At 54.0% G+C, this 14424-nt stretch overlaps 7 protein-coding genes across 7 annotated transcripts; all 7 read right to left on the reverse strand.

Annotated features, from left to right (window-relative positions):
- Positions 1–586: 586 nt before the first annotated feature.
- LMJF_35_3840 (putative proteasome beta 2 subunit) lies at positions 587–1351 on the reverse strand (the record flags this gene model as incomplete). The annotated part of the gene is made up of 1 exon (XM_003722730.1): positions 587–1351. One exon carries the CDS (start codon positions 1349–1351, stop codon positions 587–589), a length of 765 nt encoding a protein of 254 aa, XP_003722778.1.
- A 1159-nt stretch (positions 1352–2510) lies between these two features.
- LMJF_35_3850 (30S Ribosomal protein S17-like protein) lies at positions 2511–3449 on the reverse strand (the record flags this gene model as incomplete). Its single annotated transcript, XM_003722731.1, has 1 exon — positions 2511–3449. One exon carries the CDS (start codon positions 3447–3449, stop codon positions 2511–2513), a length of 939 nt encoding a protein of 312 aa, XP_003722779.1.
- Positions 3450–5438: 1989 nt separating this feature from the next.
- Positions 5439–7151, reverse strand: LMJF_35_3860 (putative T-complex protein 1, eta subunit; the record flags this gene model as incomplete). Its single annotated transcript, XM_003722732.1, has 1 exon — positions 5439–7151. The coding sequence occupies one exon, from the start codon at positions 7149–7151 to the stop codon at positions 5439–5441; it is 1713 nt and encodes a 570-aa protein (XP_003722780.1).
- A 1164-nt stretch (positions 7152–8315) lies between these two features.
- LMJF_35_3870 (putative nucleoside diphosphate kinase) lies at positions 8316–9329 on the reverse strand (the record flags this gene model as incomplete). The annotated part of the gene is made up of 1 exon (XM_003722733.1): positions 8316–9329. One exon carries the CDS (start codon positions 9327–9329, stop codon positions 8316–8318), a length of 1014 nt encoding a protein of 337 aa, XP_003722781.1.
- An 827-nt stretch (positions 9330–10156) lies between these two features.
- On the reverse strand, positions 10157–11491 carry LMJF_35_3880 (conserved hypothetical protein; the record flags this gene model as incomplete). Its single annotated transcript, XM_003722734.1, has 1 exon — positions 10157–11491. One exon carries the CDS (start codon positions 11489–11491, stop codon positions 10157–10159), a length of 1335 nt encoding a protein of 444 aa, XP_003722782.1.
- Positions 11492–11995: 504 nt separating this feature from the next.
- On the reverse strand, positions 11996–12415 carry LMJF_35_3890 (calmodulin-like protein; the record flags this gene model as incomplete). The annotated part of the gene is made up of 1 exon (XM_003722735.1): positions 11996–12415. One exon carries the CDS (start codon positions 12413–12415, stop codon positions 11996–11998), a length of 420 nt encoding a protein of 139 aa, XP_003722783.1.
- A 533-nt stretch (positions 12416–12948) lies between these two features.
- On the reverse strand, positions 12949–13974 carry LMJF_35_3900 (conserved hypothetical protein; the record flags this gene model as incomplete). Its single annotated transcript, XM_003722736.1, has 1 exon — positions 12949–13974. The coding sequence occupies one exon, from the start codon at positions 13972–13974 to the stop codon at positions 12949–12951; it is 1026 nt and encodes a 341-aa protein (XP_003722784.1).
- Positions 13975–14424: the final 450 nt, after the last annotated feature.

Below are 14424 nucleotides of genomic sequence, written 5' to 3' on the forward strand. Positions count from 1 at the left end.
GGGTGCTGTCTAGCTTTTCTTGTACTTGGAAGTCCATCTCATGAAACAGTGACGCGAGAACAGAAGGCCGAAGCGCCGTGCAACCCACCCACTCCACTTCAAGCCCCCTCCGCACATTGGAGGGAGGAGACAGGTGCGAGACAACGATGGTACAAATAAATAAATAAACGGCAACACACAAGCACATGGATATATTGGCCGATACACAAAGAGAGGGGCACCGGTATACCCACACGCGAATGCTTACACATACAGGCCCACATATATGCACACACAATTGTGTGTACACACAGACCCGTGGACGGAGGAGCACATTGCGGCCTTGCCGTGAGAGGACAAGGGAGAGAGCTTCCCTCATCGCAGTGCCGGAAACTCCAAGCTGACCTACATCCATCCCTTACATACACGCAGACATATCCAAAGCCAACGTCCTCCGCATGCCGATGCCGACGCTGACGCTTCAGGCGACTTCTCTCCCGGCCTGTTGTTTTTTCCCATCACGGCGTGCAACCACCGCAGACACCATTCCCACCTCCACATATATGACCTGAATCGGCTCACTTTTCGTCCCTGGGCGTTCGCGGCATCAGACATCCACTATATCAACCAAGTGACGGATCTCCTCCTTGAGCACCGGCGTAGTACCAGGAGGGAGCATGACTTCCTGCCGCGGGTGCATGCGCTTGTTCGGCGTGTGGTAACCGATTGTGAGCTCCGTCTTGCCCTTCGTGATGACGCACACGTCCACCTGGGTACCGCTGTAGGGATCATTAAAGATGCCCTTGTGGATAGCCGACGTCACCAGCTCCTTGGCCTCCTCGCACGTCATGTTGTCCTTGTAGGCAGCCTCCAACTGAGCCATGGCGGCAATGCTACCGCTGCCCATCGTCACGAAGGGCAGACGATCGGTGCTGCCGTGTGGCGCGATGGTGGCTAAGAACGGGCCCTCCACATCCACGCCACCAAGCACAAGCGCTGCGCTGACGTGACCCTGGTAGCGGTACAAGTGGCGCTTCAGCAACGTCAGTGCCTCGAGCACGCGGGACTGCTTGCCCGTCTCGAGCCGGTGCAGGGCCAGGTGCGAGGACACCATATTCGTCACGGCCTCTGTGTCCGCCGACGTGCCGGCACCGCAGCACATAATATTCGGAGCCATGTAGTGGATCTTGCGGCAGCACTTGTCCGCTACAATACTGCCCTCAGTGGCACGAGTGTCAGCTCCGAGCACAACGCCGTCCTTGTAAACGACACCGACGATAGTCGTACCGGTCTTCAGCGTTCGTGGCGCAGAGTAGCCCTCATTCTCCAGGTTGAGGTTACGCTGAACATTTTCAAAGTTGAACCCGGGCATAGTGCCAGCGAGATCCTTCCTTTTGTCTGTCTCTTCGCAGTACTGGCAAGTGCGCGGATAGCCGTTGGTATCTTTTGCCTTTCCTTTCTATGCTTGGAAGAGCGTGAGAGTAGAGGGAGGGAGGGAGAAAGCGAGGGAGGGTGGGCCACCTCAAAACCACCGCCACCAACGAGAAGAGCTCTGTATGCGGATGCGTCACCTCAAGGACACAGAAAGACGGAGGGAGATATGAACGAGAGGGAGGGAAAGAGTGAGACACTTGAGTGTGTGAGAGAGAAGTGGAGTGTACGCGGCGAGGGGAGAGAGATGGGGTAGGTTGAGGTGTCTGGACGTGTGAGGTAGAATAGATACTGAGTAAACAGTGCAGCAACAGGCCGAGAGCGTGAGAACCACAAGGCACATCACGCAAAAGATGAGGCGGCAAACGACGTGATGCGTCAGGTGCAGGAGAGAGTGGGAAAGAGTTGTGAGCATCATGTGCAGACTCAGAGCCCAGCTGTTTTCGTCCAGGCCAAAACAAGCTTGTAGGTAGCGGCGTGGTCGAAAGATGAACCCAGCGCAAGGCGTGCGATTCACGCGTAATGCGCGCTCACCAAGGACGGGCAGAGAAGCAGTTGCGCCCGTCGACGACCCTGCCATGGTAAGCTTTGATCAAACACGGTGAAGAAGCTGATTCGAAACCGGTGCCTTGCTGCTGCTTTGTTGACTGGCTAGCAAGAGAAACAGGAACAGGGCTGCCTCCCCCCAACTCCCACTAACACCGCCAGCACCCTCTTGTATGTCTATTCGTTCGCGTTTTTCGTTCACTCTGTTGAAATACAGAGAGGGTAGAACTGTGATGCCGCCAACGAACCTGCACACATGCAGATATACACAGACACAAGGTCGTGCTGGTACCATAGTGTCGGCAGCTCAAACATATATATATAGGCGAAAGGAATCCCCATACGCCTATGTGGTTACTGTGAGCACCACGAAACAAAGACACAAACGCGAGAGAGAGAGGTGGGCCGGGGGCTATTCTCAGATTGTTCTATACCTCCACTTACTCGCTTACCAACCCCCTCACATGTAGAAACCACCAACAACACACTCACAAAGACCCGGACACCAAACAGGAGAAGGCGGGGAACCGTGCACAGTATATTCGCGAAGCCGCCTAAGGCGACTTCTTCAAGTTTTTGAAGTCATACTTGTCAGACGGCTGCAGGTTCATCCAGTAGTCGTCACCCTTCTTATGGCGGCTATCCTCCTCCACCTCGCTGAACTCCTCGGCCACTGGTTGCCCGTCTCCAAGAAACGCGGGCTCCGCACCAGGCGGCAGCTCCGCCGTCACAGACGAGTTCGGGGCAATCATCTTGTTCGCTTCATCGAAGGAAGCAGAGTCCGTCAGTTTGGCACGCGGTTGATCCGGTGTCGGCCCAGCAAACCTATAGGCATCCTGCACGTGCTCCTGAATCGCCGCTGCCAGCTTCTCCTTGGTGCCCTCTGTGTTGGTCAGGTTCAGCTTCACGACACGGCGCGACACCGGGTAGCCAAACAGCGGTGGCGGCACTGCCTTGAGCCCGAGCTTCAGCCGCTCTCGACCTTCGATGTTCGGCTCTAGGATGCTGAAGACATAGTAGTGCTTGTACTTGGAGATCTTTCGAGACTGCTTGATGTGTACCAGGTCACCCTCGACGCAAGCAAGATCCTCATCGTGAGCAAAGAAGCGGCTCGTGCGCGACACGCGCTGGTTGAACTTCGGGTAGTATACCATGTGATTCGCTGCCACCACAGCCGTCTTGAGCATGCTGGTGCCGACCACGTAGCCGATCTTGTCAGAGCCCTGGCGGGGCTGGTTGAAAATCATCGACGTCAAGTCGTACGGCCACGGCATGCGACGCGGTCGCTGTCCCTGCACACCAGTCATCGAGACAGCCCAATGATGTCGCGTGCGATTCGGAAAGGCATTGCGTTTGAACTTGCGGACGTAGACGCGGTGATTTGCGTTGTGTGTATTCTTGGTGCGCGCGCCGCCGTACATCATCACGCACCGCTGACGATGCTCTGTCTGGAAGTTCCACCACGGGAGTCGAAGAAGCGACTGACGAAACATGCGTGTTTTGCGAGGCAATCCAACATTCACAGAGAAAAATCGAGCCAAATACCTTTCGGCACGCGCTGCAACGTGGGCAGAAGGGAACGGCAAGGAGACTCAGTTCCAAGCGTCACGATCCGTGTGTCCTTCCGATATGCACCAGTAAAATGAAGAGGGGTGCTACCACGTCAAGAAAGATACGCCGAGAGCCAGAACACACTAGCAACACGTCCGCAGCAAGGCTAAAAAAAAAAAGAACAGACACGCACACACGCTCTTGCACCGATCCGACAATGTGTGTGTGCGTGTGCGTGTGTATCTCTGTGGAAGCCCTCCCCCGCACAAAAAGAAGAGTTGTTGGAGACGCTCCGTTTTTGATGTGTGCGTGTGCTCAGCCGTTTCTCGTTCACGGAAGCAGTGGCAATGGAAACGGGAGACGCGCGTGTGCGTGCATGCATTGGTTTGTGCACGCAGTGCACCGACGAAGCACGAGAAAAAGCGCAGACGGCAAACGCCGAGAAGAGAAAGACGACAGCAAGTGGCAACGCAAACACACAATCGAGTGTAGCACCGCTTGTTGGGCTCATCCACATGTCTTTTCTTTCCTAGTCCTCACCTCGCGTCCCTCTTACAACCAGGGAGGGGTGCTAGCGTGATAGGGAGCATGAAACCGTGCCCCGGTGAGCATAAGTCTCTTGGATAGGCGGGAGGAGATAGCGGGGGTGAGTGGGCACAGGCAGCAGGAAGCTCCTGAGCCGGCGTGCCCCTTTTCTCTCACCGCAGTGGAGCGCATGAGGGGTGTATGTATGCGTTTAGGTGTGTGTAGAAAGCTCACACAGAAGCGCTGTAGGCTCGAGACGTCGGGGTGAAGTCTTCGCGTTATATGTGTCATCTATCTGCCTTTCGTCGTGTTTGTGCATGTGTCCTTTTTTGCCTGTCTTCTTCCCGGCACGGAGGAAGGGGAGTGTGACTCGGTGTCGGCGTCGGTGCATTACTTACAAGAACTATCCGTTGACTGTGGGTGGGTGGACTGCCGGGGGGGGGGGGTGCGCGCGTTTTAAGACTAAAGGAACGGAAAAGGAACAAAAAGAAAGAAGAGAAAACGAGCGAGCAAACGGCAGCTACAGCTCAATACACTACGCCAACAAGGGAGATAACCTACAGGAGAAGCTGCCCGCTCTATTCCTCGTGCACTTCGTAGCACCCGTGCACACACATACGCACACGACGGTCTATGATGCCGTGTTCTCTCCACCAACGCCTTTCTGTGCGCCATCATCTCGTCTTCTCCCTCTATGCGCTGGCTTCCGTGTTGAGAGGCGCCTTCTCTACCTACGTGCCCCCCCCCTCGCCTCTCCAGTTCTATTCACCATGGCAGACAGCCCGGCCTCGGAGAACGCGGGGAGAGGCGATGAGGTGCACCAAGCGCAAACATACAAAGTGGCCAAGAATTCACGAGAGAATCGTATGTATGCTTGTGTCTCTGAGAGAGGCGCCAAAGGAAGGGTCCGACGACAATGCTTTGGGAAGCGGGAGGGGAACTCTCTCTCTCTGAATACATGTCATCATAGCGCACGCGGAAGGTACACCAGAAGTCTTCGGCAGAGAGAAGGACAGAGACAACAAACCACGAACACGGCGAGGGAACAGGAGAAAGCGGACCTTTTGTGGTGCTGCTGTTACCATGCCAAGCATCTTTCAGCTCACCTTTGAGCTCTTCGTTCTGCCTCACGAGGCTCAACGACATCGCCTCTTCTACTAGGCATTGAGCCTCCCCATGCAAAGAAATCGTACTCGTCAAAAGAAGCAAATAACAAAGGAGGTCAGGCATGCAGCGCGTCCGTTCTGCGGCTGCTACACCGTGAAGGGGTGCACCTACGCGTCGCGCTTCGCTGACCTTCGTCGCTTCCATCTCCATCTCCTTGTACGCCCTCGTAGCACACGAGACACAGCAAGCACCACGGCCGACGGTGGTTGTATGAAGAGAGCAAGCAGGTGCATACGCGCCTACTTGCCGCGACCGCCCTTCATGCGCGTGACGCCTGGGGCACCAGCAAACATGCCGCCCATGCCCGCCTTGCTCATGGCCATGTTGCCACCGCGGCCGCCGCTGCCAACCGCCTGCTTCTTGGCAGCGTCCGATTCTGGGTTCGTCACGGTCTCATCGATCGAGAGAATCAGGCAAGCCGCCTCTGTGGCGCTCTGCAGAGCGTTACGCTTCACCAGCGTAGGCTCCCACACAAAGTTAGCGAAAGTGTCGCACACACCACCGTTGAAGATGTCGACGCCATACCACTGGCTGTCCTTTTCAGAGGTCGCGTAGTGTTTCTGGCGCAGCTTGTTCACTGTGTCAGTGCTATCGTGGCCGGCGTTCTCAGCGAGCTGGCGCGGAATGATCTCCAGCGCGCGGGCGTAGCCGGAGACCACCATCTGCTCCTTACCCTTGATCGTCCGCGAGTACTCGCGCAGTTTCCTGCTCAGCTCCATCTCGATGGCACCACCGCCACCGACGACAGAGCCGGTCTTGATTGCGCGCTTCACTATACAGATGGCGTCGTGCAAGGAGCGGTCGGCCTCCTCAATGAACTGCTGAGCACCGCCGCGCAGAATGACGGTGGATGTCTTCGAGGTCTTGCAGCCGGTAAAGAAGTTGAAGCGCTCTGTACCGACTTGACGCTCCTCGAACGTGCCACATGTGCCGAGTACCTCAGCCGGCACATTGTTAAGCGTAGACTGCACCACACCGCCGGTAGCCATGCACATACGCGTCATGTCGTCGTTTGCCACGCGGCCGGCACAAAAGATGTCTCGATCTGCAAAGTACTGCGTGGCTAAGTCGCCGATCGGCAGGCGAGAGAGCACAACATTGGCGCCCGTAGCCACACACTTGTCCAGCTTATCGAAGATAATCTTCCACTCTGCATCGACTATCGACTGGTACTGTTTCGGGTCCTTGAGACGCACCTCTGCATTATCCTTTTCCGCCTTGAGCTCCAGCTCCACGTTCAGCAGCAGCACCTTCGGGTTGTCGAACTTCTTGCGCTGCTGCTCAAAACCAGCGTAGGAGAAGGTCTTTTTGAACGCAACACCGTCCACCAGCATACTGTCACGCATGCAACCGCCGGCCACCTTCTTGATGCCAATGAGGTCAAGGTTCATGTCCTCATTTAGCGCCATCACAGCCTTCACCGCCATCTCGGCGAAGAAGCGCCGCTCTGTGTTGATCAGCTTCGAGTTGAGCGCGGTCTCCGCACAGCGAATCAAGTTCTCCCCGTTCGAGTTGTCCTCGGCCTTGAACGGGACGCAAAGCTCATCCAACGCCTTCATCGCGATGCTGAGGGAGTTGCGGTAGGCTTTGACAATCACCTGCGGCGCAATGCCATCCTCCACGCACTGCTTCGACTCCTTCAGCAGTTCGCCAGCGAGAACGACGACAGAGGTCGTACCATCGCCCACCTCGTTGTCTTGCGCACGCGCAATGTCCACGAGACTCTTTGCGGCTGGGTGCACAATTTCGAGCAGATTCATGATAGTCGCACCATCGTTACTGATCTGAACATCGCGTCCGTTGTGGATGAGCTTATCCATGCCGCATGGTCCGAGCGTAGACTTCACGGTGTCCACGATGCTGATGCAGGCATTGATGTTGCTGATGAGCTGCGGCTTACCCTGTGAGGTGTCCGTACCTTCGCGGAGAAGCACAAGCTGTGGCTGGATCATGGCGTGGTGGAGACGGCGCGAGAAGTGACACTTGTAAGAGAGGAAGAAGAATCCGACAAGATGAGGAGGGTGTGCTCAGCCGTTCACGAGCCTGTGGCGTCGGTTCAACGAAGCCTCCAGAGAGAGAGAGAGAAGCACAAAACAGTGGTGCAAGGAGGGCGCTTCGGGGAAAAGGAAGAAGGGTCAAAGGTGGAGTGGTGGAAAAAGGGTCGGGGATGGAGGGGGGATACAAGCCTGAGTAAAATTTCTTTTTTTATAAAAGCGCTTTGTTCCGAGCAATTGCGAAGAGATGAAACCCGAATAAAGAATAGAAACTCCTGTTTCATTTAGTGATCAGACCACGACCAACACCACCACCCCACACGAAAGAATAAGCGCACGGCACAGGAGGAGAGGAGAGGGAGAAGAAGCCGTAGAGCATGAGCAAGTAGAGGTAGAGCGAGTTTCACGCGTACACAGAGAGGAGTGCAAACATGCACACGGGCAAGGAAAAGAAGAATGAATCAGGGGGGGGGGAAGACGACCAAATCTGCTAGGAAAGGTAGCCAGGGATATGTCCTGTAATCCCCCCTCTCTCCCCCATCACCGACCCCTGTGTGTGTGTGTGTGTGTGTGTGTGTGTGTGTGTGTGTGTGTGTGTGTAAGATTTTCGTGCAGTGGCTCCGGGGAATGCATTTGTTGCTCACTACCGTGGAAGCAGACGAGGCCGCACACCTTACACACCTATGCAGCACTGCTGCAGAAGTCACATATTTGACCGTTTCCCTATTGCTTGGCGAAAAGACACCTTTGTTCTTACATGGCAAGGGGGAGGGAAAGAATCAACACACATAGGAGAAAATGTACCGGCTCTTGCGAAGCATGTGAAGAGGCGGTGCGAAAGGAGTAGGCTTCCGTCGCCTACAGTAGCCTGCAATCAGCTTTCGCTTCGCGCGTCAGGCTATTTACATCCAAGAGCACCGAGGGGGGAAAACGAAACAGGAATGCTGTGCGCCGGGCGCGTCATGGCTGTCGCCGGAGCACGTGCATCTTGAAAGGAGCAGAAAGATGGTGAGAGACAGAGACAAGGCATGATGAGTATTCCAGTGCGTCAACCCCTCTCGTGCCTTTGGCGTCCCGACACACAGTTCGTCCCCCTTCTCCGGTCATCTTGCGACAAGCAGTTCACCGCTTATTCTGCAGCAAAGAAAAGAAGAATTCTGATTCAAGGGGGCCATCCTCTTCCAGGTCCGTACAGTGGACAGCGTTCCGGATGCGGTCCACGCCGTACATGGACCGGAGCGTGTGAGGGAAAAGAACGTGGCACACTTCCGGGTCCTGCGGGCCACACACCGCCCGCAGCGCCGGCACAGCGTTCTCGGCGCAAACCTCAACGGCCCAGCACGGGCCGGACGACATCTGCTCCACCAGCTTCTTGTACTCCGGAAGAACTCCGTTGTAGACCTCTAAAAAGTCCTCGGCATCCGCCACTGTCAGCTGGTAAGAACCAAGGGCACTAATGTAAAACCCCTCCTCGACCAAGCGATGAAGAATGGGACCCTGATGGCCGCTAGTGATCGCATGTGGCTTGATGACGCACACGGCGCAGTTCTTCAGCGCCGCTGTGGACTCGCCAGGTCCCATGACTGCCTCCTTCAGCTCCTGCACAGCACTCTCGCTCGAAATCTGCGTCACGGCGGCGGAAAAAGAAGCCGCCACCGAGGCCACTTTTTCACGGGCTCCGGCGCCGCTCACAAGCACAGCTAGGCACCGCTGCGCTTTTGATGCAACTCGGGCAGCGAGGCTCTTCGAAAGCTCTACTAAGCGGATGAACGTAATCCGCAGGCCTTGCGTTGTCAGGGCCTCAATCACGGAGCCCGCTGCCGCACTATTGTGCTGCATGTCAACGGTAATCATGCACTCACCGGAGTTCGCGGTAAGCCGCTTGCGCGTTGCGTCGTCGCCATAGTCTACAATGCGAAGGGGACGGGAAAAGACGTTGATCGTCGCCCCCACGTAAAGCTCGTTCGGGCTCAGTGACGGATACGCGCAGCGCTTCAAAAACAAGCGCTTCGTCTTGAGGTTGTACATCTCTATCGTTTTGTCGTCTGTAAAATAGCAAAACTGGTATGTGCGAGAGAGGCTCGCTTGTGGATCGAAGTACTCCACCACAAACGTGTCCCTTTGCTCGCCCACCATTTTTTTTTGTGTGTGTGTGGGGGGGGGGGGGGGGGCTGTGAAGGCTGTGCAGCGCCTTGTGCCGAAGGTGCAAGAAACAGTGCGAGGTGTTGACGCTGCTCAGCGATGTCGTGTGCACGTCCTCACACACCTGGAAGTAACGGAAACAACTTGGACTCTCTGAAGGGTGGTTACAAGAAGGAATAGGAAACGAGAGCATGGCTGGTAAAGAGAGAAGCTGCGTCGGAGAGCACAAGACGCAGTGCACGAGGATGGCGCAAAATGAACCGGTGAGTGGAAGGAGAAACACGTCTCCTGTGGGGGAGCCTAAGCAAAACGCCGGCACCGCCAACATCTTTTTTCATGCTCAACTGCTTCCAGCGTTGCCGCCGCACACACACACACACGCACGACTTCCACTTCCTGGGCACTGGACAGTTCAACTGGAGAGGTTTGCAGGGCGCATGAGCAAGCGAGGAAGACGGGTCAGAAAGGAAAAAGATTCTGGTGTGTTGAATAGGAAGACGTGGGCCACTAAGTGGCAAGGCAACGAAAGTGGAAGGACACTTCAGACACTTAAGCGAAAAACAGCAAGGTTAGGAGTAAAGAGAGATTTGCGCAAACTGTGAGGGCAATGCTGCATTAGGAGACCACGCCAGAGAATCATTCTTTTTTTGTTGTTGTTTAGCGAATAAACCCCGTCACCTATGCATACACATGATCACAAACGCAAGCTGTTGAGCCCGCAGACAGCGAGCAACGTGACAAGCCGCGAACTGTCAAAGCAAGCCAAAATTCGATCACATAAGGGAGCGTAATGTGTGCCAGTGTCGGGCTCCACGGATTGGCTACTCCACATAGCCGTAAGTCTTGCGCTTCGCCAGCGGCTTCACGTTGTCGCCGTGAATGCGCGACATCTCTTTCACTGCCTCACGCTTCTCGGCCTTCTTGATACGGCGTGACGTGCGCAGAATTGCCTTGGGTGCATTACGCTGGTTGCTAATTCGCTTCACCTCGACGAAGTTAGAGTACTTATTCTTCAAAGAGCGCATATAGTTGAACTTGTGCTTCTCTGGGCCGCGTAGTGGACGAATAGGCTTACTGGCGTCGGACTTCCACACACGCAGCACCGCATCTTCGCTCCCGCTGTAAATGTAGCTGTTGTCGGGAGACCACTTCACCGCGTACACGCCGGCCATCCGCTTCGTGTGGAACATCTCAATCGAGTCGGACTTGGATGTCTGGTGCAGGTCCCAAATGCGCAACGAGGCGTCTTGCGATCCGGCGGCAAACATGGTGCCAGTCGGACTAAAGTCGACACATGTGACAGGACGGATGTGACCCTGGAAGACATTGCGCGGACGTCCAGGCACGCGTATGTCGAATAAGTAGCAGTTGCGGTCGTCGCTTCCCGTCACGAACACGTTCGGGTCCATCGGGTTCCACGACAGTGATGTTGAACACATCTCCATCACAATCTTGCTGTGGGCGGACTGACTGCGAACGTCGTACAGGAAGACACCGCGATCTGCCATGCAGCATGCGACTAAATTGGTCTCAATCTTGTTGAACCGGCAGGAAGACACCGTGTCGTCCCCCCAAGAAAACCGCTGGAGAGGCTGCGTGCGATTGACATCCCAGATGTTCACCACGTCCGACGACGTGGCGAACCACGACTTGTGGAAATGGTGATCGATGGAGGAGAAGGGAAACTCACCGAGAAACTCGGCCACCGGCTCAATACGCTCTTCATCAGGGTCGAAGTCCAAATCCCACATCTTCACTGTTTTGTCACGCGAAGCGCTAAAGCAGGCGACCCCATCTGGCGAGATGGCCACGCCGTCGACAGAGTGTCGATGTGCGTTGATGACCGCACGCTGCTTCCGCTTCATCGCATCCCATACTATTAGCCCGCCGTCAACAGAGCCCGTGGCTACGGTGGACAGGCTTGTAATATCAGTAGCGATCGACTGAATCGTATCCTGATGGCCCGGGAGCGCAGCCACAAAAGGCTTTGCAAACATACGATCCATTTTGGCAGCAACCACCGCACGTGTGAACTCTACCTGTTTTGCCATTGGATTAAACTTCGGATCATAATTTCGATTGACCTTGGGCACCTCCGTCGCGCGATCTTTTGTCCACTCCAACTCGGAGCGGCTGATAGTCTTGATCTTGACCATTTTCCACCAATAAGCGCAAGCTTCAGTAAACACGTGGTGTGTATCAGCGAAGGTATACAACCAAAGAAGAAATGCAGTGCACTAAAGACAAGCTGAGACCACTGTGCAGACACATTGGGACTTGAGCACAAGAGCTGCAGAACCAAAGTAGAAAGAAAAAACGAAGACCAGGGAATCAAACAAAATGAAGGTAAGTAAATCGCTGGAGAAGAAGCTCATGGCTGCGCCAGGCAGTCCGTCGAAGGGTTTTTGCCGGTTCGCGAACCGTAGACCTCGACTTGAGTGGAAAGGCATACTCGCACATGAGTGCGCTGTGCAGCTGCATATACGCTTCCTTGTCCTCAAAGGACACCCACACCTAGCCTGCCCCTAGCACTCATGTAATCCTTTTTTTGTTTTTTTTTTGGAAGGGGCTGATAGAACCACTAATGAACATAGATAGAAACAACGCTGAGAGAGAAACGCATTTGTATGGTGCATCCTGCGATAAAGATGAAGTGCTGATTAGTGAGCATCCTCTGCACTACCGTGCTCCGTAAACGGGGCAAGCATCTTGTCTACAAACTTTTCGTAGTGGATAACACCGTTATCCTCAAATCCATGAATTAGGTCGCGAAACTCCTCCTCGTGGTACTTTTCTCCCATAGTAGTCATGATATGCCGGAACTCGGCCACCGAGACTGTCCCGTCCAAGTCTTTGTCGAAGACACGAAACGCCTCTTTCACTGCCTCTGCCGTGTCCATCTTGTCATCGTGCTTTTCCACAAGGGCCTCGTAGCCTGCCATGTCAACATCCGACGCTGTCACCATTATTTCCTTGATCTTCTCCTCACTTGGATTGAGCCCTGCTGCCCTCAGTGCTGTTGGAACTGAAGCCTTTGGAATCTTGCCATCACGCTGCAGCAGCTCAAACGCCTCTTTCATCAAGGCTGAACGCGACATTGCGAAAAAGGAGCTGCGAGAGAAATCCTGAAAGGAAAAAGTCCTACAAAAGCGAAATGCAAGTGGAGAAACGTACCGTGGCCACGTGCATTTCAAGTAGTGTACCAACGTCACAGAGAGAGGGAAAGGGATAAAAAGCTGTGAGTACCTTCCGTGAAGGAGAATGGGAACTGTGCGCCAGCATGCCAATGCAAATAATACGGGCGCGTAACGAAGAACAACATCCAGGAAGTGTTGTAGATGGGCAGCGCCTTCGAGGATGAAGAGCAAGAGACGCGGTAGTTATCACCTACACCCTTTTTGTCCTACTTGGGCAATCGAATCTACATACCTGAGCAAACATGTTCTCTTTTGGCTCTGTGTCTCTCGGCACTATTATTTTTGCTCTGTATTGTGTTGTGACTGTAACGACGAGTTTTTTATTACCATTAAATCAGAAGAAACATCATGTTCGCTCGCACTTCCACCAGGGAAACAGACAAAAAAGAAAGTGGCGGGGTTAAGCGACTGATCCGCTACACCAACTCCACATCTCCAACAAGGATCATACCGAAACAAAACCAAAACCACCAAAACCTACGAAAACTATCAGCAATCCTTTCAACTCCCTCAAAATGCGAGTGGGCCTTCAGCCAGTTGTACTCTGCAAAATTGGCGGGAATCTGAACCTCCTTCTTTTCCATGTCCAGGTAGTAAGGACGACCTGGTGGTATCACTCTGATTTCCTGTCCCTTCAAAAACCAGCGGTACAGGAACGCGGATTTAAGCATGCCGGAGAGGAACTGCTCTAATTCGTCAGGGTTGACGAAGTCAGGGCTCGTTTTCCGTTTTGGGTCATCCCAAAAACTCGTCTCATACGAGTTGAATTTCAACGTGGCCCCCACTCGAACGCGCACCTTTTCAATGTCAGCTGTCTGCCGAGTTTGCTGGGCCTCCATCATCAGTTGCACGGCTTGCAGACGAGGCGCTACAGTCGACAAAAATGTCAAGATCTCTTGCGCTGAAGCCGTATCTAAAATCTTGACGGCACCCGAGGTCCAGTCTACGTGAAAAGCACTACGGCGCTCCGATGCTCCGCGAACAGGGTACAAGTCTACGGTTTTTGGCTCCCGTTCCTGTAGCAGCCAGTTCGTGAGAGTGCCAGTCGCAATCGTTTTCTGCGCGAGCGGGATGGTCACGAGATCGGTGTTGCAAGGGTCTTTCACGACATGAATAGACAAGAAAGAGAATGCTGTGGTGCGCTTGAACATGGAGTCGTTATCCAAGATCCGCTTGGAAAAGCTCGTGTAATCGGCCTCTTCATCCCACGTGACACGTTTCCACTTCATCCGCTTTATCAGCTCCTCTGATTCGTAAAACTGCTCTAATGCGCGGGAGGTGTTCTCCTGCTTTGCTGGCTCAGAGGTCTGAGACCCTTTCTCATTTTTCGAGGCTCTTGTCGAGCGAAAAAACTCAATTAAATCTTTCGTGTATGCAACAAATCCCTTTTCCATCTTGTAGCGCTCTTTTTGCATCGCGCGCACGAGGTTCTTCTGCTGCATGAGCCATTCTAGGATATCAGGCTGAAAGGCCAGCCTCCTTCTAAAGGACATAGCTCTTCCCTAGTCTCGTGGAGCTCCACACAAACCAAATGGTAATGTCTCAACTGAGTAGTTGACCTTGAATGAGCGAGAAAAAACCGAGGAGCCGATTGTGTGAATTGTGGCAAACCAACACCAAATTCGCAAGAAAAAATGGTAAAGGAAGCAGAGGAAAATCGGCGTGGAGTGACACATTGAACACTAGAGCTAGTCGTAGCCATCGAGGCTAGAGTTGAACGTTGGCTTTTCACGCAATGGTACCTGTAGCGGAGCTCTCTACGCAAGGATTTCTTTCGAACACTTCGTACTGAGCTATTTTTGGACGAAAGGATCAGAAAACTCTCAGGTGCCTCTTTTTCTTGGCTTAAGCTCTATCCGCATTGATCCTGAAAATGCAGCATTCTTGCAAAG

The sequence above is a fragment of the Leishmania major genome, chromosome 35 (genome assembly GCF_000002725.2).
Source record: "Leishmania major strain Friedlin complete genome, chromosome 35".
Classification (NCBI taxonomy): domain Eukaryota; phylum Euglenozoa; class Kinetoplastea; order Trypanosomatida; family Trypanosomatidae; genus Leishmania; species Leishmania major.